Source organism: Scaptodrosophila lebanonensis, unplaced genomic scaffold, assembly GCF_003285725.1.
Source record: "Scaptodrosophila lebanonensis strain 11010-0011.00,11010-0021.00 unplaced genomic scaffold, SlebRS2 tig00000096-arrow-pilon, whole genome shotgun sequence".
NCBI lineage: Eukaryota > Metazoa > Arthropoda > Insecta > Diptera > Drosophilidae > Scaptodrosophila > Scaptodrosophila lebanonensis.
This window is the reverse complement of record NW_022060567.1, coordinates 1,573,341-1,595,434: the sequence shown is the minus strand read 5'-3', so window position 1 is coordinate 1,595,434 and position 22,094 is coordinate 1,573,341. Positions and strand designations below refer to the sequence as shown.

Here is a 22,094-nt window from a genome sequence, read left to right as displayed (position 1 = left end):
TTGCTTCGTAAATGTTCACATATTTGAGTGAACCATATGGAGATTTGACTGTACCCTCTGAGGCATGTGTGTGGCTTGTTGCTCATCTCGTGCAGCAGCAACATAATTACCTTGCTTTAAAGTGGCAGAGATGTACAGTTGCTCGCAATTAAGCACGAGCGCCAGCTTAAACAACTCATGGATGTGGCTTGGCAATTAGCAGGCAGACGTCTTCTCTGTCTGTCTCTCTTTCCGTCTGCCAGTCAATCAGTCAGTCAGTCAGTCAGTTAGTCAGCCACTTCCTCTGGCGCTGCGCCTCGTCTGCGTCGCTCAAGTGTGCATGAAATTTTATGCGTGCTGCATGCCAGCCACCGAGCAGACGGCTTCAGCGCCAACCATCGCTTTAGTTGCAATCCAACGCTGTGCCGAAGATGATACTGCGCACACGCCACGCCTGGCGCAGGTCTGGAAATCCAATACACTCACACACTCACACACTCTCACACACACACACACGCTGGCATAAAAGCTTACTTACGAAACATACGCGTAGCTTTGTTCAGTGAAAGTCTTAATGTCGATCTCTCTGTCTCCCTGACAGCTCCACGGATACGGAGGACTACATGCAAATCCAAATAGCTCAGCAACATCATCATCCCATGGGCATGGGCGAGCAGCCGCCGCAGCCGCCGCCGCCGCCTCCCTTGCCGCACATCATACCGCCACCCATGCCCATGATGTTGCCCCCGATGATCGGTCAGGATGGCAGCGAGGCGGGCAAGTCGCATAAATCGACAAAGAAGTCACACGGATCGGCGCCCAACAGCCAGGATACAGCCTCTCGCAAGCAGCATCAGCCGCTATCGGCGATTTCCATTCAGGATTTGAACAGCGTGCAGGTGAGTAGTGAGCTAAGACCGCACAGGACGCACTAAAAATTAACTGTTTTTTTTTTTTTATAAAAGTTGTTGGTAAAAAGTTTTCAGAAAAAACTCAACTTATTCGATTATAATTAATTCCAATACATTGCTAGTATTGGCAGCTGGATAGAAAACTATGCACAATAGTTTAAAATAATAATTCCAAAATAGTACATTCATACAAGTATATATTTACTTATTTATTTATATTTCCCTCTCGGCACATAGCTGCGTCGCACGGACACCCAGAAGGTGCCGAAACCGTATCAGATGCCTGCCCGTAGCCTGAGCATGCAGTGTCTAACGACCGGTTCGGATACTTATCTAAAGACAGATCTGATAGCGGAACTGAAGATATCGAAAGACATACCCGGCATCAAGAAGATGAAGGTGGAACAGCAGATGGCGAACCGGATGGACTCGGAGCACTATATGGAGATAACTAAACAGTTTACGGCCAACAACTATGTGGATCAGGTGAGTTGAGGGCGTTGGGGGTAGCCCGGTTGGACGGACTGTCATGTGTTTCAAAGATATACTTACAGATACCAGAAAAGGATCAGACTGGCAATGCCATACCCGACTGGAAGCGCCAGATGATGGCCAAAAAAGCGGCCGAACGTGCTAAGAAGGACTTTGAGGAGCGCATGGCCCAGGAAGCGGAATCACGACGTCTCTCCCAGATACCGCAATGGAAGCGCGATTTGCTCGCACGTCGCGAGGAAACCGAAAACAAACTGAAGTAAGTGTCGGGGTTCATTTCGGAGGGTGAGAGCACATTGTAGGGAGAATGAGAGAGAGAGAGAGCGGAGTGGCAACATGGCCTCTTCTCTGACAGCAATGTCGAATTTTCCAGAGCGGCTATCTACACGCCCAAGGTGGAGGAGAATAATCGCATTGCGGACACATGGCGGCTGAAGAATCGCGCCATGTCCATTGACAATATCAATCTGGCCAGTTGCAGTGGTGGTCTGACCATCGAACAACAGCATCAGCAGCAGCAACAACAACAACAGCAGCAGCAGCAACAACAACAACAGCAAATGGGGAATAAGGAGAATACCAACAACGGTGATGCGACGATCAATGGCGATCTGGAGCAGCAACAACAGCCGCCGCGCGATCCGCTCGATCAGCCGGAGGAGGATGACAGCGAGAATATTATTCCATGGCGGGCACAGCTGCGCAAAACCAACAGTCGTCTCAGTTTGATTTAAGGGTATTTGGGTTGTACGTATATACAAGTAGTACTTATGAGTGATGAGTGCGTGTTTCTGGGCGGGAAGCAGCTACGGGAGGGGGCCCTCAGACGTGGCATCGGGTGAAAGTTTGTGTCGTCATTTAAGTTTCTATAGTGCATTTTTTTTTTGTTTTTTTTTTTTGTGCAATGGCTTGTTTATTTAAATAAAGTGTAAAACTAATCTAATGTGCAATCATATTACCAATATAATACCTAAATACATAATAAATCTATTGTTAAGCATTACTTTAATAAACGCCCAATAAATTCCAACCAAGCGAACACGCAAGGCAGATTCTAGACCCAAAACTTGGGAGCATTCAAATGTGTGTGTATATTATATTTTTTTTTTTATTATTGTTATATTCATGTTAAATGTTTGGGGTAGTGCCGCAAAAAAATATTCATTGAACACCTATTTAAACGTATTCGGCGAATTTCGCTTTGAAATTCATTTCTGGTTATCATTTCCTTTTTCTTGAGTGCGCAAAATGAATTTAAAATTTAATTGATAATCTAGCGTAAGACATTTTTTTATTGTTATTTGTTTTTATACTTGGCTCAATATAATATACATATAAAATATATATACTTATAAATAAACGTACATACGGATACGCATAAAAATACATATACTACGCATATATAAACACAACATCTTTTTTAATTCATACTACTCGCACTCGTTGGGTTTTTGGAATATTTATATGGCAACAGGGATCCCCTTTTATCTGAACATAAATATCATGTTGTAGTTCATTTTATTGCCCTCCCAAATCTTGGTATCTTTAAGTTTAATACTTCCAATCGCTTGGATATATTGACTCCAGGCCCAACTGATTGGTATGGTTCGAAACAATTGGCATTTCTTATGCGTTTAAAGCTGGAACTTGCACAAGTTCTAATACTATATAATTGATTTGATTGAAAGTTTTGCATTCAAGTATTTTTTTTACTGAAGCAGGTGATTCTTTTCTTGTCTTGTCGGACAAAACAACCCAATATCAAACTACCAATCGGTCCCTCACCTGCTTTGCCGAACCGCTTTCGGACACTTGGGGGAACTTTTCTGTAGAGACCTATACAGTGCTGCGGATGTCACCTCCATTTCCGAACTAGTCCCCCTAACTGAGCTGATAACTGATATGGCTGCATTTATAGACAATTTGACGGCTCTGCTCCAATTGGTGATTCTTTTCTATACGCAAAAATATATTCCCATGCCGGCTATATCAGCGAAGGGTTGTTTTAATAATTTACTATTATTAAATAATATTAAATATAAATAAATATGATCTGATATTTCGGCTTTTGCTTGATTGGATCATACATGCATGAACATGACACACTCCCTGAATACAAGTATTTCAATTAGCGGCCGCCTGCGACCTTTATCCGAGTTTATTTCGATTAACATTTTGCTTATTCTTATTGTTGTTGGTGGCACGTTCGCGTGTTAACTTTTAAGGCCGCTTACAATTTAATGCCTTTAACTTATTTATGCATGCCGAACCTTCCGACTCGGAAATTTTCCTAAGTAACTTATGCGCCGAGCAGTGGGAACAGGACAAGACAACCTCAGCCTCAAACTCAAACTCAGACTCAGCCTCAACAGCAACTAACAACAACTACCTTCAAGAACAAGAACAAGAACAAGAAAAAGTCAAGTCAGGGCCCGCGTGCATTAAAAGTCTCCACATAATGAGCATAAAGTTTTGCGCTGCTTTTGCTTTCGCGTTGCTTGCTTTTAATTCAGGTCATTCCATGTTATTTAACATAAAATTTTTATATTGTGATAAATGACATTTTTATATATAAATACTTTCACACACACACACACACACACATATATATATATATATATATATATATATATATACATATATGTATACTCGTATATACTATGTATTTTTTGTTTTTTTTTTTTTTTGCTTTAGCTGAGCTCGCGTTTATCCTTGCTGGTTGCTGGCACGGCTGTCGCTGTTGTTAATTTTTAAAAAGGACGCCAACTGTCATGAGATGCAGCTCAGATGATAATGATGCTGATGATAATAACAATAATGCTGATGATGATTAAGATAATGATGAGGACGTGGCAAGACTATAACAAATGTTGTCTTTTTGTGAGAGCGCGCAAAGCATAAAATGCAAAACACTTGAAATGATGGAAATGAAGGCAACAAGAAAAAAGAGAAAAGCCAAAAGAAACGTAACGACAACAACAACAGCAGCAACAGCAACAGCAACAATACCAACAATGATGAAGATGATGACGACAACAACGACGCTGTTGGTGTTGATAATGACAGCGAAGACAAAAGCTCTGCCACACTCCACCCCCACCATCTAATGGGGCACCCCCTGCCGGCACAGTGGGGCCACAGCGTCCTTGGCTGGGTGTACGTGCGTGTGTATGTGTGGCCTTCACATTAGACTCCTGCACACCTCCACTAGATGCCTAAAGAGATCTTTAAACAATGCTACATCAAGCATTCCCATTCAACTGCTAACTAACGAGTGTGATCCTGATCCCTAGATGTTCTTTATACAGTTCTCGCAAATAATGCACAGCTCTGCTTCATCCAATTTCCATTCCGGAAAATGGTTAGACCATTAATCGAAGTCGAGCAGGTTAAATGCAAACAAAGCGGAAGGGATTCGTCTGTAGTTTAAAATAACTTTTCTGTATCTGTCTGTTAAACCTTTTCCATTTCCATTTAACTGAAAGTGAATAATCCAAGCCGATGTAAAAGAGCATTTATGATTTATTTTTTATAGCCTATCATCCCTGAAAAAGTCTTGGGAGAGTGGGTCGTACGTGTAAGTGGACCGTTGCTATGACAAAGGAGGGCCTGGGTTCACTATTTGGTAAAAATTTGCAAAACGATATCGATAGATTTTCATCCAAATACATGGTAGCTCCTGAATTATCGAACACACCACAATAGTTGGGGGCCGAGAAGAGCGTTACCAGTTGGCGCTTGGCAAAAAACTCATAGCCATCTTCGACAACTTGATGTGCGCGGACGACTAAATCGAAATCGTTTCTGGCTACGAAGTTATCGACTATATTCCTTCCAAAAGTAACGCTCACTCCACGAGTGTTTGTTCCCCAGCCGAATATGTTCTCCGGATCGGCCCAAACTAAATCGCACAGAAGCCCACTGTTTGGAATTCCTGTGGGCCGTTTTATATGATTGATCTGTTCAATGTTTGCCAGATGCGGACTCAGACCGCCATGGCAACAGAATATTCGCTTTGAGACTACTGCAGCAACTGGCATGCAATTATAACAGTCAACGAAACTCTTGAAGAGCTTGATTGTGAAGCGCCGCTTACACTCATCAAAGAAACCATATTCCATGTTGAGGCCCTCACTCTCGTGGTTTCCACGCAGCAGATAGAAGCAGTCTGGAAATTTCACCTTATAGCATAATAATAGTGTCATGACCTCGACAGAATTCTTGCCCCTATCGACATAGTCTCCTAGGAAGAGGTATCTCTTCTTTGGCGGCAGGCCGTTGTGTGTGAATATTCTGATTAGGTCTTCGAACTGGCCGTGTATGTCGCCCACCAAACAAACCGGCTCCTTTACACTCAAGCACATTGGTTGGGTCATAAAGGACTCGCGCGCCCTCATGCAGACTGAACTTATATCGTCAACAGACAAATTACTGGACGATCCTCTGCGCCGGGACGTAAGGGTTTGTATCATTTTATCAATTTTCAATAGTGTGTGTCCGGACAATGTGCTCCGGATGGAAGTTCCCTCAGAGTTCGCTTGCAATCGCCCGCGTGGCATTTTTTCAATTAGTTTTGGAAAATATTTTATGATCCTACACTTAGTTTAATTTAAAACATACATCAAAAATGATAACAAAGTAACTGACGCCTGCGACCTCCAAAACTATTTTTAAAATCCAAGAAACGGCTACTGCGAAACATTTCCACCCAACATTATGGAACAGGGTTCTTTTCGTAGCTCCTGCAGTACTCTGCTATCTACAGACCATTGACAGCAGCAGCTGCTACTAGCCCCTGCTTTAGTTAAATTGCCTGTCGTCTTTGTCGCTTGCTAGTAAATCAGCAGCTAACAAATGATAAAAATATATGTACAAGTATATACTTACAAGTATAAACCTTCATCCATTTTATATAAAACGTGTAAATAGGGGCAGTGTTGTTTTTGGTGCGCAGATACTGAAATACCCTTTACGGGTTAAACAACTCAATTAAACTTGTTATTCATTACTTCAGACTGATTTATCAGCGTACAGGCGCAAATGACTGAATATTTGAAAGGGATGTGCCTGAGAAAACTCAGACCGCAATTGGGGGAAATTTCGCTCCAGGAAAATTACAATAAATAACTGCCTGCTTTTAGTTTTAAAATCATTGTGAGAAAAAACTTAATTATAATATATTTTTCACAGGCTTACATATCAATAACAAAAATATATATTTTTTTTTTTGGTTTTTTATTTTTATTTTAACAAATTAAATCTTGTATACAATACTGAACTTAATAATAGTTTAACGAGCACTAGCGGCTAGCTGCCTTCGACTCAGACATTAATAATATGCCCTCTTCATACTTGTATTCTTCAACTCGTAATTTTCTTAACAGATGTACTTGTTCTACATATTCGCATATTATTAGCATTGCTTCAAATACTTATTCTTAAGTGTTAGTATAGTTTTGAAGGTTCTTATAAGTAAGCTATTCATGGGTTTTTGATTACATTTGCCCCCCGCTTTTGTTACATATTAGAAACTGACCGTTCACTCATAAACTGTAAAAACACACTTTATATACAAGTATAATCAAGTTGATAAGGTTTTATAACCTGTACTCTTTATTATTTACTAATTATGGATACTCACCAATTTATGTGCCAATTTTTGTGAATAAATGAAATGAAATATATAGTATATAGTAGAAGTACAATTGGGCCAGGATTCTCTCTAAGTTAATGAAACAAAAATGTCAGGCAAATAGTAAATGAGTATACTAAGCATGATGTTTATTGTTGAATGCATTTGTGATCAAATGCATGAATATTTCAATACCCTGTCGCTCCAGCCTTCGAGACCGACCGCCTGAAGTATGCCCAAGAACACGAGGTCCGATTCGTTCAGAGCCAACATCCAAAATCCAACAGCCAAGAGCCTTGCATAGTTTGTCAAGTACGAGCAGGCAAGCAAACAAGCAAACAAACGCATTGCACTGCAAATACTTAAGAGTTAAAGCACAAAGGCAGCAGCAGCAGAGCCAATGGGAGTGCTGGATGGCTAGCTTTGTACCCGTAAGGTACAGGGTGCGCCATGTTTTACTTGTATGTCGGTATGTAAACATTGAACATCTTTGAAAATAAACAACCGATTTTCAAGTATGAGATATTTTTATTTAATTTGGTTCTGTACAATTTCTTCAGACTAATTTTTGAAAACAACATCAATCGGTCAGTCGGTTCACTAATGACAAAGTCACTCAATATTTACATACCGACATAAAAGAAGGCGCACCCTGTACTGCTGAATTGAGCAATTGAGGAACTGAGGTATTTGGTGGGGAGGGTGCTGCTGGTTATTGCATTACATTACAGCAGCAGCAGCAGCAGCAGCAGCAGTTGCAGCCTTTAGATGCCAGTGTTCAGTCCATGCTGCCATTAGCAGCGGCAAATAAATAAACTTCGTTGTCGTCCCCCACCTCTCTACTTTCCTTTCTTTTCTTCTCTTTGTGCTTGCGGCCGTCGGGATTTTGGGCAGCACTTGAACAAGTGGCCAAATAATTACCGATAACACCAGTAGCGGTAACTTTTCATTGTACATTTCCTGTAGCGCTCAGTAGGTGAGTGAGGTGAGTGAGGTGTGTGTTTGTGGGTATCTGTATGTGTGTGTGTGTGTGTGCGTGTGTGTGTGTGTGTGTGTGTGCGTGTGTGAGTGTGTGCTGATGCTGGGCTTACATAAATTCGATTGTGTGTTGGTGTTGATGGGCATGTTGATGTTGGCTGGGATTTGAACGCTTGTGGCTGTTATTGCACTTGCCTAGAAAGCGATTTGCAGTATATGTCTGTGTGTGTGTTTCTATGTGTGTATGTGTGTTTGAGGGCATTGTGTTATGTCAGCTGGACAGTTGACTTGGCTGCTTTGTGTCAATTGATAGCATTTGGGCTTCAGTCTGTGCAGCAACTTGTTAACTCTCGACTGTGCAGGGAATCTTCTTAAATTTGATGCTTGAGCATCTGGAAGAAGCCAAAGGAGCTCACAGATAATTCAACTACATAAGTGGATGCCTAAATAGACGTATGTATGTGTATCTCTTTTATTTATTTATTCATGTCAACAAACATTGACGGTCGACATAGCAGGAAAATATATAAAAATTATAACAAGCATCTTATAAGCTAGCAAAGCCTAAGAAGGAGAAATCTAATCAATCTCATCTCTTGAGATGCCTCATTATGAAGCACATACTAAGTTGGTCTAATATAATTTTATTTTATTTTTTTTCCGATTTTGTAAAATACAAGTAGTTCACTATTTGGAGAGACTTACAAACGTTTGGTTAAGTTTTTTCGTTTTTACCTTCGTGCTGTCGAACTTCGCCATGTTATTAATAAAAATTCACATTTTAAATACGAAATCCTCCCGCACAACTGCAGGTTGACAAAAATATGTGTTGCCTGTCACTGTGATGCTTGACTGGCAGGCGCAGCAACAAGTGAAAAGCAATTACAACTTATAAATGGGTGGCCAATTAGTTTTGTAACCGAACAGAAAAAAAAAAAAATAAATAAACCATAACACATAATCACTCAGCAGAGGCCGCAGCTGCCCAACTTTATAAGCCACTGTCTATGGAACGTGTTCGTTTTGCGCGCGTGCATCCGCCAGCACCATCAGCATTACCGCCTTCCCATCCGCCAATCCGTATCCAAAAACCCCCCAAAAAACCCTTCCAGCTCCCTTCGTTGGGGTCGGCGTCGTTATCGTTGCCCTTGTCGTAGTCTTACCGCAGCACATAGCAATGCCAATTTATTTAATATTCCGTACGTGCGCGGCACGACTACTTCCGACTAGTGCTCTTCCATTGCCAAATGGCAAATGAATGGCAACACATGGCCACTGGCCACTGGCCACTGCCAACTGGTCACTGCCAACTGGACACTGCCAACTGCCAAATGGGTCTGCAGCGTCTTTTCGCCTCTCCTCGACTTTTTCAAATTTCTCACTCGAATGAGCTTGGCTAGGCGGTTTTACTTCTTTAACGATGCGCCACAGTCGACTAGGCACAGGACAAGGGCAGCCATTTCATTGTTGCCAGCGTCCCTGGAGCTGCCTATGGAATACACTGAGCGAAATAAAACAAGAAAGGAATGCTAAAGTCGAGCGGACTCAACTCTTAAATACCCTGTACCAACCCATAAAAAATAAAAATAACTTTATAAAAATTCAATTAATTCAATTAAATATCAAATATTCAATAAATAAAAACTTTGGTAGTTCCAGCTCTTGTAACTTCTGAGATCCTTGCGCTCATACAGACGGACGGACATATGGACTCGGCTTGTCATCCTATTCAATAATATATACGCTTCGTGGGGTCTGCCACGCCTCCTTCTGTGTGTGTGTTTTTTTTCTCTTATCACTGCTCTTCCTTATTTCCATTTGCTTTCAGTAGAAGTCCCAAATATGTCGGAATGGAGAATGTAACTTCTATTTAAATCATCCTTAAAAATAGATAAGTATGTTCGTAGCTAGTTAGGCTGTGAAATTATATTATATTTTTAATCTTATAAAATGCTGGCCTATAAACCAAATATTATAATTATTAATAAACAACTTCTGGGCTCTTCAATATAGTATTTTAATGGTTGGAGTTCGATATGAAAAGGTTAAGCAAATATAGACGTGTATTTTAAATGAAAAGGTAGTGCTCTGCTGATCTTTTCTTCTACTGGAGCCATTATTATTATTATTCGAGTATTAGCGACCTGTTCTGTTAAAGTTAGGGCCAACATTGGAGCTACAGAAGATTGCATCTGAACATAACCGAGGGATCTTTGAATGAGAGACTCGATTCCTTAGCAAATGCTCAACAAAGTTGTTGAGTTGAGAAACGATTGCCAAGGATTTAGTTGATTTTTGTAGAGTGTAGATGCGTGCCCAGCCATTTGTAATAACCAAAACCAAGGGGCTAACATATGGGGTTGGGAACCTAGTGCGGGGCTGACCCATCTCTATGGAGCAGGCATTGGGGCAGGAAAAAAACAAAGCAAAAAACGTATTGTCCTTTTTAAATATTCGCTTCTGACTGTAGCCAGCGCTCATGTGTGAGTTTTTGCGTGTATGTTGTGTGTGTGTGTGTGTTTGTATGTTTGTATATAGTTATGTATGAGGTATAGTACATAAAGCAGCACTTGTATAAACAGCTGGCTGGCTGACTGACTGGACAGGCCGTTGCTGGCTGCCTGCTTAAAGTAAAAGAGGATTCCGTCAAGGACAACGCAAGCGAATTATGTTCAAGTTTATATGAGTACATATGTATGTGTGTGAGTGTGTCTGTGTGTGTGTGTGTGTGTGTAGGCACCATCAGTCTTCACTCTTTTTCACTGTGTTCTCGTGCTGGCCCTGGCTAAAAATTCGCTCATATGCGACTCTTTGTGTTTGCGCATTCAAGTGCCGCCTCTGCTGTCTGTCTCTGCCACCGCTTCTGCAACAAAAACAAAAACAACAGCAACAGCTGTGCGTCGGGTCCTCTTCAGTGTGTCTCTTAACTGGGCTTAGTTCCTCCTTTTTTTCATATACACATACATATGTATGTATGTATACTATATAGTAGTTTTTTGCGCTACAGCAGTTTCTCACATTTATAGTTTAAAGCCTTTAAATAGCTTAGAATGCGGCAGCTGTGACTGGAATTTGTGGTGCACAAAAACTAGATGATCAAAGCAACTGTCCTAGTCATGGAACTGACACACACACATACACACGAGCTCAGAAGATGAGAAATCTGTGTTAGTTTCGCAGCTGAAAATTCTTTGATAATGCATAAATATTTATAGCACTACAAAAGGGATGTTGAAAAAAGCTTCGGAATAAATATGAGGTGATTAATATTTTTCAATTTTAAATTATATAACTGGAACATCATGAGGAACAATTTATTAAGCGTTTTCGTACAAATGTCTTAGTTATTTAACGTTCGAGTTTCAAAACGTAGTCAAATATTTAAACATGCTTTTATGAGCTTTAAATTTGTTTTATTTCTTTATTTATTTTTATATTATTCAACTTTACGAGTAGCATATGTATAAAATTTAAATTCAAACTTATAAATAAATCTGAAAAGCACAGATTGGTCGTACATTTACGAATATATTCAAAAAGCAATAGTTAATGGTTATGTCCTTTAGTCTCTTTTTTGTTGGTCTCTCTAAGACTGATCAACCTGAACTGCCCGAAGTTGAAGTCGACTTCCTTCTGCGATTTAAGGCTAAGGGTCCTTAAGGGTCCAAGCAAATAAGAAACACATTTCATTTGTTTTCATTTCAGTGGATAAATTGAAATAGAAAATACTGTAAAGCCAGCAGCTTCTCATTTGTACATTTTTTATTCATTCATACTATTATAATCAAGTTACTTGTTGGCCATGGTTTTCCCATATTAATGGAAGAGGTGCCACAGCTCTAAGGGTAGCCCAAACGGACGGCATTGTAAAATCAAGTGATACAATATTGTTTGTTTAAAAAGCCTATAGAATGTGTTTAGATATTATGAAATAAATTCCCGAGTAGCAGTGAAAATATCTTTTATCCACAGGTGTGGTAATTTAGAAATATTGTTGTTCTTTTATTGATGAATGATGAATGGAATTTTTATTACCTCTAGATTAACTTTTTACTATTGCCTCATTCGATCACATTGCAATTATATATCTATATACGTGTAACCGACTTCAAGTGCAAGGTCTCGGCTCATTTGGAGAGCAGCTAGGGAGTTTGGAAAGAGAAGCGCAAGAATTTCCGATGAGAGTTATGTATGTGGGATAAAAAAAAAAACGTTTGAGCTTCATTTTCCTTTGGGCTTCGTTGTCGTACCGGCGGTATAAGTTACACAAATTATGTGAAATTATTGCATGTAAGTTTACATTCCACTACCTATACTACATATATTTTTTGTATTCTTAATGTAGAGTAACTCTACAAATTATGCGAAATTATTGTAAGTCTGCAGCTCTTTAATATATACAATACATATCCATTTATTTCAGCAACTTAAAGTCAACCATGAGGTCTTTAGTGGCTTTTCTGAATTCTGCATTTTGAAAGTTAAGCTCGTACGGTAGGTGCGCATAAAGCTAAAGTTTGCCTCAGTAATTGACCTTCAGTAGTTGACTGACATTTATAAATTTTTATATGGTTCAAGAGTTCAATAACGCAGCATGACGAAAATTTATCGCCACAACGTGCCCATAACACCATCGGACGTCAACGTCAACGCCAACGCCGACGCCGATCCCGACGCTACGGGCAGTGGAATATTGATGACAAAACTACATGAAGCATGGCATTTTGCAATGCGTATATGTCAGATAAGCTTCCCTCACCCCTCCCTCCACTAACTGACGCACACACACACACACACCCATACAATTTGTGTTTGTTGGCGCTATTTTTTGGTTTTTATTTTAGCTTCCTTGGCGCCGTGCAATTTTTAGCTTACAGCTGTCAGTCGACTAACCCAACCAAAGCGAATCAAACCAAAGCGAGGCAAACGAAGCCTACAACCAAAGCGACCAACGCTGCCAACAACATTTGGTGGGTGCGCTTGACTATGCATGAGGCTATTGCGTCCGAGTTCCAGATAAAAGGCGAAACAGTCCTGGATGTCGGTATCACTGCCCAATAGCCAATACCCAGTGCCCGGTACTCGGCGCCAGTATCAGCAACAGAACCAGTAGTCGTCGAGTCGTGTTGAGACGAGTTGAGTCGATTGCCAAATGAATTTTGTCAGTCAGCGAAGGTTGAAATTGGCTTTTGCCTTTTGGCGAACGTATTTTGAATTTTAATGTGGGTGGAAAGGAAGGAAGGAAGGAAGAAGAACCCTTTTTTCTTGCAATGCTTTTTGTTTTGTTTTGTTTGCTGTCATGCTTGGAACACACACACATGCACACATAAGTACACACACACACACACACACACACATACGTCCTCCTCACACATCAAATGCGCATAAAATTTTAGCCGACTATTTCATTAGCAAGAGGCAAAGAGCAAAAGAATTTTTCCAAGGCGAGGCTCAGCTTTGCCTCCTTTTTTTCACTTTGCCGATGGCTGGCGAATAGAAAGGAAGAGGGGGCCGTGCTGGTTGTGGCAGGCAGCTTGAGGGCTTGGCTTGGATTTTTTTTTGTCGTACATATACGGATAAAACAAAAATCAACACATGCTTCTAGCTTGCGACATTGACAACGAGTATAGACCAACACACACACACACACACACACACACACACACACACACACGCACGCATTTAAGCAGCTAGACATAGACAACTACAAAAAGACCGCAATGCGATTTGATTAACATTTTGTGAGTTGCTAGATTGACGCGAATATATTGCAGCATACTTATGGGGGCCCAGAAGCAAAACATGCGTATGTGTGCGTTTGTAATTGTGTGCTTGCTGTTTGTCATGAGCCTCGACTGCGTCTTAGTTGCGGTTGAACACTTGGGTGAATGATTGGCAAGAAACATATTTGAATATTTGATTGTGTCTGTGTTTCATTTATTATGTAGCCCCATGCGTGTGTGTAGGTGTGTGTGTGTGTGTGTGTGTGTAAAAGGGTTGGCTTCCTTTAGTCGCCCGCTGTTAGTTTTTCATATAAACATTTGTCGTTGAATTAGTACAAAAAAACATAAAAAGAAAAAGCATCAACCAAAATGTTGCCATAACTTTTCACTTGACTGACAGTTTTTACTTTTCTCTTTGTGTGTCTGCCATCAGAGCCGTCTGCATTATGCATATGAGCTGTGTGTGTGTGTGTGTGTGTGTGCGAAAGTGTGTGTAAGGTCATGACATATACTTGACAAAACGATTTTAAGGCACTACTATGGGTCTTTGCCTTGGTTGGAGAAGGTTCCGTTTCGGGCCTCTTGCCAGTTTTCATTTCCTTTTGTTATTCGACATGCCCTGTTTGCTGCCTAGCTTGATTAGCTGGCATATGTATGTCTAAGTGTGTGAATGAAGAGCGCGACTTCAAACTTATTGGCCTTAGCTGATGAGAAGTCGAGCTGGCAAGATGAGGGCTTGGCCCTGCACAAACTTCAAGCTTTAACGATTAAAAAGGCACCAGTTAGAGGAGAGCACAAGCCATTCCAGAACTGTAAAAAAATGTTTCAGATTCAGAGACAATGGTCAAGTTGCAAATGCCACATACATTCGTTGACAATAAAATATAAAACTTTACCACATAACAAGAACATAGCCTAGGAGCACCTTTCGTCCGATGAAGGAAGATGTTTCCTGTTCGTTTGATACGGAAATTATTTCGTATGAGAACCTGGGTGTAATACAAATGACCCAAATATCAAATATTGTCGTCAATAAGTTCGGTTGCTTGGATCGAACGAAGCTTTTAGAATTACCAGGAAATATTAATGAAATATTTCAAAAAAATTACAAAAGCCTTTTTACTAATCGATTTTGGGTTTCTTTAAGAGTGTGTGCCAAAAGTCAATGATCCGGGCGAAACAATTGTATATGATATACCGAAAGGGGTAAAAACTGTGGGGATGTCCAACCCCATTGTGCAAGTAATATACGAGTATCGAATATTCAAAAAAATAAGGATGTTTTAAAGAACATACATATATGCATATATACAGTAGGACAACTGCCTATACCTTGGCCAGAAATTTCAGACTGAAGTTTTCATTTAAAAATGGAATGTCGTTTCTATTATTTTTTCCACCACTGTGTATATTGTATAAATATATATTTGTTGTTGTTGTTGTTGTTGTTGTTGTTGTTTGTTTAACGGTATAATCGCAAGTGTAACGGAAAGGATAAAATCAAATGCTCCAATGCTCTTGAGCCATTAGATTCACCCTGTTGGACTAAAATGAGGAGTCAGTTTTTGTTTTGATAAATCAAACGCTTCATCGTATACCTGCATTTGAACCACAACTTGATAAGCTTGTTTCCTTTTTAAATAGTCGTCTCAAACATTGTTTTGTTATTACTTTGAACAACAACAACAACAATGAACTCAAATTGAACGTCCATATCATATGCCAGGCAATTATCGATTTTGCTTCCTTCTCTTTCCATGACAGCCAGCATCAACATCCTTAGCGCCAGCCGTCATAATGGCTAATATGAATGCCATATGGTGCCCAATGCCGAGTCCATGTGGTGGGGCTTTAAAGCGGGGCTGTGGCGGAGGCAGAAGAAGTGGCGGAAGAAGATGAAATGCCAATGTGGGTCGCCATTATTGAAATGAACAAGACTGACGACAAAGCAAACGAGACACACGTTGTCAGAAGCGTCCGACTGAGAGATTTGTGTCAGCAACAACAACAGCAACAATTAAGACGGAAGCCAACAACAATGCAAACAAAAAAGCGATAAAAATAAATGAAAAGTGTAAAAACCCAACACTTGTGTACATGCATAAATAAAATAAAAAATATATTAGAAAAAAAAACTGGCGACAGGCGCTTTTAATGACGCAGCAGGCAAACACTTTGAAGCCCCGGGCCCACTCCCACATATGTACATACATTGCGTTTGTTTTGTTGTTGTTGTTGCTGTTGATGCTGCCTTTCCTAGAATGTATGTATATTAATAATTGGCTAATGTCTAATTAGCCATGAAATCTACACGCATGATGCGTGAATGCGTGCGAACGAGACAAACGAGGCTTCCCAAGCTAGAGGGAAGCACACACACACACTCACACACACACTCACACACACACATTCAACTTTGAAAGCAAAACTTTTACCGGCGCCAAGAAATGCGTAAAAGCAGAGTAACGGAAACATGCTCCCACCAGCCGCCCTACCTTAATTTCCCATCGGCCAGCAAAATTTCCTGCGCCTGGTGCTTTTTGCACTTCGTGCCCGTGAGAGAATTTCCCTCGCCTCTCACTGGCGAACGACGACTGCTGGGCGTCCCATCATCATCGCAGGCTACTCGTGCAATGTTTTTATTTTTTGATTTCATTTGAATAGTGCGGTGGCTTACAAGTCTGAGCAACGCCTTTGAAAAAGTGATCCTGGGCTAAAAATGTTCAAATTCTCGTTAACAAATACATAATTGATGCGAAAGCATTTAATATTACATTCTTTAATAGCCCCACAAAACTTATTTTTTATGCAAAACCAGAGCAAATCTCTATGGAGATAAAAACAAATTTACTACACAATTGGAACACAACGTCAAACTCTCTAGCAATATGTTTATATATTTATAAATGTCCTAAGCAATTGAAATGAAGCTTAATTATAAGTAGTACATAGTCTTGTCTTCAATAGTTTTTAGAAGTCATTTACAATTTGTTGCATTTTGTAAAATGTCAAACAAGTGCCCAAATGTTTTACACGGTGTTTCTAAGGGCGCTTCAAAATATGACATCATACATACTCGTAACTACATGTATGTGATTCGAGTTTTTTAATTTAAAATGGCAGACCAGGAAATACTTACCTTTGTATTTTTTGTCCCTTATAAATCTGCTGTAACTATGTATTCGATTTGCTGTTCTATTTCAGCTTCATTCGATATTTCGAAGAACGTATAGTAGATTATAAAAGAAATTATTTAAATCTATTTCGGTTTTTTAGGATTATGTAATCGCGGTTGATGCCTTAATTGAATGAGGTATAAAGACACAACATTTCTTTTTTGTGCGCCTTATTTAAAAGTATATTTTCCCGTTTTACCTGCCATTGATAGTGCAGCGCTAAAGATCAATAGATCAAGCAACTTATATGCGACATCAGTATTGCAGTAAATAATAAACAACATCGATTTCGGGAACACCCTGTTCTGGCTGTCCAGAATTCGTTATCGATAGTCGAAGTTAATTACGCAATTTTCACACACTTAAAAATTGAAGACATATGTATCAGTAAATGTCGCAGCATGCGCATCGATACATTTCAGATTTCTTTTTCTTCTTCATTGGACAGAACTCTCTTCTGAAAACTTCACAAAGAACTTAAAAGTAATATTTAATCGCCGTCTAATTATATCAATCCTCGGAGACAATCAACGAAAGTGAAGGCACGTGTTATTGGAATTTGATATCTGAATTAAATTTAATTAAAATTTGAAAGGTGTGCAAAAGCTTGGTGAAGCGGTGCAAGAAACTGCACACATACATACATACATACATACTTGCATGCATACATACATACATGCATACATACATACATGCATACATACATACATACATTCATACATTCATACATACATACATTCAGACATAATGTAATCAACTATTACCGGCGTTGCATTATTTCTTATTATACAGAATCAAGATGGCCGACAGACTCAATGACAGCGGATCGCAATTCATTCAATTAAACGTGCTGGACCGATATAATTTTCTCATTCGCTTTCTGGTTTTGAAAACAAATCCCTTGCTCGGCCTTATGGACACCTTTTGCTGCGTTAGCGGCAATAAGCGGCGCCTAGTGCGGTTCCTCTACCACGGACTTCCGGTACGCGCCGAAGACTCGCCAGCGTCGTTAGAGATGAACGATGGCGATACCATTGAGGTGCACAAACCTCAAGTTGGCGGCGGGTCTGTTTAAATATCTTCCAACTATTATATATGCACAACAGACAAAATAAAAAAATAATAGTATCAGTTTTGGATTTGGAGAATACCGATATTCTGCAGTCTTAGAAGAAGACATTTAAATTGAATTCGTCCCCAAAGAGTGTAGAAGCGCTTAATTTATTTCAAAGACGGATGACGAAGAGCTGATACTGAATTTTGTATACCCTACCTGAAAAATATAACACCCAAAAGGACTTGTTGCGGATTGTACAAAGTGTATTTATTCATATTCGACAACTGTGACTGTCTGCCCGTCCGGTCGTCTGAACCTATTTATTCATAGTAGTAGTTTATTTATTTTTCTAAGTCTAAGTCTGATGATGACTCCTCTACCAATGAGTCAAAGAAATATGCCCACTTGCAATCCTTAACTACTAGCCGCAACGAATGTTGGGAAAATTATTAATTCTGATATCCGTGTCACATGATCCAATTAACGAGTATATAGTACATGTACATGAGTTCCCGTATTGATTTAAATGATTCATCAATATTTATATGCTATTATATATGCACATATAGTATGAATGTATGTGCGAGTATGTGTAAGCTATCGAGTTGCCAAGTTTATTTATTATTGCCAAGTTTAATGGAATGAAAATTTGCAAGGAAAGAACTGACCAGAGGTGTGTACATATATTCATCTGTGGCTGCTAAGATGCGTTGATTTGGAGAAACACTTGAGTAGCGAGCATCATTTAAGACTCCTAGTAATTAGGTATATATTTATGCACAGAATTAAGTCCGGGATGTGCGTCCTTTATCGCTGCAGATGCTCTAAGTTTGGTTTATTTATGGAATTTTGATTTATTGAGGACCCAAAGCTGAATTTAAGGCACTTCTTTATTTTTCAGCATAAGCCAATTAAATCCTGTTAGTCATTACAAGAAACATTACAGCAAAAGCGCTTATGCAATAAATTAAACACACGCCCACATTCCAACTCAGCTGTGTGTGTGTGTGTGTGGGTTGTGTATGTGTGTGCGTGTATTTGATGCCTCTCCGTGCAAAATTTCATGGCATTTAAACCGCATTAAAATGAAATTAAATATTCATACAAAGTTTAACTGCAAAACAACAGCAGTGCCAGCAGCAGCAAGAACAAAAGCAACAACAACAACAACAACAACAATAATAATCAGAACAATAAAAACAACAAAAATAACAACAACTGTCTGGCTGTCATTGCTGTTAAATGACAGATAAAAAATGACAGGACAGACGCAACAAAATGGCGACTGGCAATTGGCGGGTTGGCTGTGGAACTTAGGCGACACAACGAGTGGGAGAGTGTAGAGTGTTGGTATGTACATATGTATGTGTGTGTATATGTGTCTGGCGGAGAAGTAGTTTGACGGAGGGCGGGGGGAGAGAGGGAGGGAAATCTAGAGGTCTGGTCTGAGCGTGTGCAATGCAAAGATAAATAATCCAATTAAAAATTTAACATGAGAGCGCTAAGAAGCCCAGATGGTCATTAATTCAAGCGATATGCTGCCAAGTGTGTATTCAATCAAATGGTAGTTGTTGTACGACTAGTACTGGTCACACATACAAAAAAAAAGATCCTTGCAACAGCATTGGAAGACTTTTTCCATTTTCCTAAGCGCATTAGAGCGGTTGAGTTGACTTAAAAACCAATTAAGGCAGTAATTTCTCCAAATCAGCCATCCCTCATCGATTCATGCATTTTTGTACGCCTTCTCCTTCAATAATTAATGTCAAATATTATGTATATATGTATGTATGTGTGGACTTAAATAGTAAACATTAAATAAATACTAACTAACAAAAGGTCGTATCGACATTGAAAACGAATCCTTGTGAATCGCAATGTTCAACAATTTTTGTAGCACCAACATTCTATTGTGTTTCCTTTGCAATTGATTTAAATATTTTTCCATTTTTTCAACTGACAAACTCAAATTGGTTTTGTTTGAAACAGACAATAGCAAGTGGAAAAATCAATTTATTTGCAATTTTCAAATAAACCGTTTGTTATATGCATTTTTTTCGACCTAAATATAGGTCTACATGCTTTAGCAACAAGAAACAAATCCTACATATCAGGTTCTGAAATACAAGTGGCTCCGATGTTGTTGTGGAATAATAATATCTTGATGTCAATGATGTTCAATATGAAATAAAAGATTAATAATGTTTGCTAAAATTATCTAACGGCAGTGAAAAGGTTATATTATTTCCATTTTGTTCGATCCCCATTTCTTGCGTTCTCTGAGTTTCTCGATTATTTATCTATACCTAGCCTATGGTATATTCTTGTGGTACTATCATTCATTTCCTACTGTTTGTGCTCCAAAATCTAGTGGATCGCATGGCATATGCAATTGAGCAGAAGTTTATCGCTGGCATTAAGCGGTGGCCATAAAAATGCTCATTGGCTCATAACTTGCATTTGCATTTCATTCCATGGACGGCAACGCCCCAATTGGCCATGTTTCAAAAGCTGTCGAACATTTAATCTGAATTTAATGTCAAGCATTTCATTGAACAACACTCACACGTCCGTCGACCTGGCCGTCCACCGCCCAGTCGGCGAGTCGGCGAGTCGGGCCTTATCACCAACATCCCAACCCGTGCTACAGAGTGCATAATAAAATTGTAGAAATTTAATTATGCGCAATTAATGCGCGTTAAATGCAATGATCGGGTCGTTTGAGCGGCCGGGCTGGGCAGGTCTGGTAGGGAAGGGTGGTGCTCCACTTCGAGACTGGACAAGTAGCTTACACGATGATTATTATGATGATGCTGATGCTGATGATGATGCTGATGATGATGCTGATGATGATGGTGGCAACTAATTGGTTGTGGCTGACAAATTGTCTCACATTACATGTGGATGTGGCGCGAGTTGCATATCAAAGTTGCCAGCTAACCTGCTCACTCATAAATACAAACGAGCAATGCCAATCATTCGGCAATGCAAATTGTAAATTGTTAAAGTGAATGCAAAGTGGCTGCTTGCCTCGTGCTGCAATATGATGGCTCCTGAACCATGGGCAACCATGTAGCAACTATGGCACATACTCGTATACAAGTATGGCAAGCCAAAGTGCAGCGTCAGCCACTGCGATAAACATTTGCATTTAATGGTATTCGGTTATGCGGCTGCCCGTGTAGATGGCACGATGTGCCATTAAATAAATATGCGCGTTTTGCGATCAAAGCCAAAGCCAAAGCCAAAGCCGTGAGCGCTTCTCATAAATTCGATTCTATTAAAAGCGTTGAGTTACGAGCAAGTTGTGCAACAAATCAGCGAGCACCCAGCAACAGCTGTCGGTAATTGCAAAAACTTCGACTCGGGGTCATCAAACATGAACAATAGCAGCGACAGCAGCCAGCAGCCAGCAGCCAGCAAGGTGCTCACCATCACTGAAATCTATGGGTTATGGGCGACGACGATGAAGTGATTACGAGAATGAAATGCAATTTTTCAATTTAATTATTGCTATTTATTCGTCTACGTAGTAGGTGGGACACTCTATTTGATTTGATCTGATTTCCAAAAAGTTCAAATCTACATTTAGGTGCGAGATTACAAACGGAGTTCTGTGAAAATAGACCGCAAGTGGATGAAAATAAAGAGAACTCAACAGCAATTTGTTGTTTGTACTCAACTAGAGTTCTTTCACTAAAGAATTCTATCTGTCTTTGTTTCTTACTCTCTATGGGTTTTTTCAGTTCGCTACATCGGTGCTCTTAGTTGCATCAATTACGTCGACTCCTCCACATGTATTTCTACATATGAGTCCTGTAGGGCCAGGCATTGAGCACAACAAAAACATAAGTCATTTTTAATTGCCTTTTATCGAGTACATGGATTTCTCCTGGTAATTGGAAAATTTGTTATGAAGGCAAGCGAGCATGCAGGCAACCCCGCCATCGTCATCGTCATCGTCATTGTCATTGCCTTTTCCATCGTTGTTGCCTGCCTCGCTGCCTTTCCACCTCCATCCCTATTCTCTCCACCTACACCGGTTCCAACTTATTAGTGTCATTTGTCAGACGCTGGCGAATATGGCAGCGGACAGTGGCGGGCAAAGTTGAAAAATGACAAGCGCGACCGCGCGAACGCCACAAA

At 39.9% G+C, this 22,094-nt stretch overlaps 3 protein-coding genes across 3 annotated transcripts in view; 2 read left to right on the top strand and 1 right to left on the bottom strand.

Moving 5' to 3' along the window:
- Nucleotides 1-2,215, top strand: part of LOC115627680 — a 54,247-nt gene extending 52,032 nt beyond the window's left edge. The window contains exons 12-17 of the mRNA XM_030523423.1: nt 123-183; nt 387-442; nt 581-878; nt 1,128-1,376; nt 1,433-1,641; nt 1,756-2,215. Coding sequence (XP_030379283.1) covers nt 123-183; nt 387-442; nt 581-878; nt 1,128-1,376; nt 1,433-1,641; nt 1,756-2,116 — 1,234 coding nt within the window. The 3' untranslated portion in view covers nt 2,117-2,215. The remainder of the gene's footprint in view (nt 1-122; nt 184-386; nt 443-580; nt 879-1,127; nt 1,377-1,432; nt 1,642-1,755) is intronic.
- A 2,706-nt stretch (nt 2,216-4,921) lies between these two features.
- Nucleotides 4,922-5,979, bottom strand: LOC115627679 (serine/threonine-protein phosphatase PP1-like). The gene has a single exon (XM_030523422.1). It carries the CDS (start codon nt 5,939-5,941, stop codon nt 4,922-4,924), a length of 1,020 nt encoding a protein of 339 aa, XP_030379282.1. The 5' UTR covers nt 5,942-5,979.
- Nucleotides 5,980-17,367: 11,388 nt separating this feature from the next.
- LOC115627652 (ubiquitin-like protein SMT3) lies at nt 17,368-18,188 on the top strand. The gene is made up of 2 exons (XM_030523392.1): nt 17,368-17,486; nt 17,684-18,188. The coding sequence occupies exon 2, from the start codon at nt 17,691-17,693 to the stop codon at nt 17,964-17,966; it is 276 nt and encodes a 91-aa protein (XP_030379252.1). The 5' UTR covers nt 17,368-17,486; nt 17,684-17,690; the 3' UTR covers nt 17,967-18,188.
- The last annotated feature ends 3,906 nt before the right edge of the window (nt 18,189-22,094 follow it).

Coding starts and splice junctions, on each gene's coding strand:
- LOC115627679 (XM_030523422.1), bottom strand. CDS start 5,941: ATGCCACGCGGGCGATTGCAAGCGAACTCTGAGGGAACTTCCATCCGG.
- LOC115627652 (XM_030523392.1), top strand. CDS start 17,691: ATGGCCGACAGACTCAATGACAGCGGATCGCAATTCATTCAATTAAAC.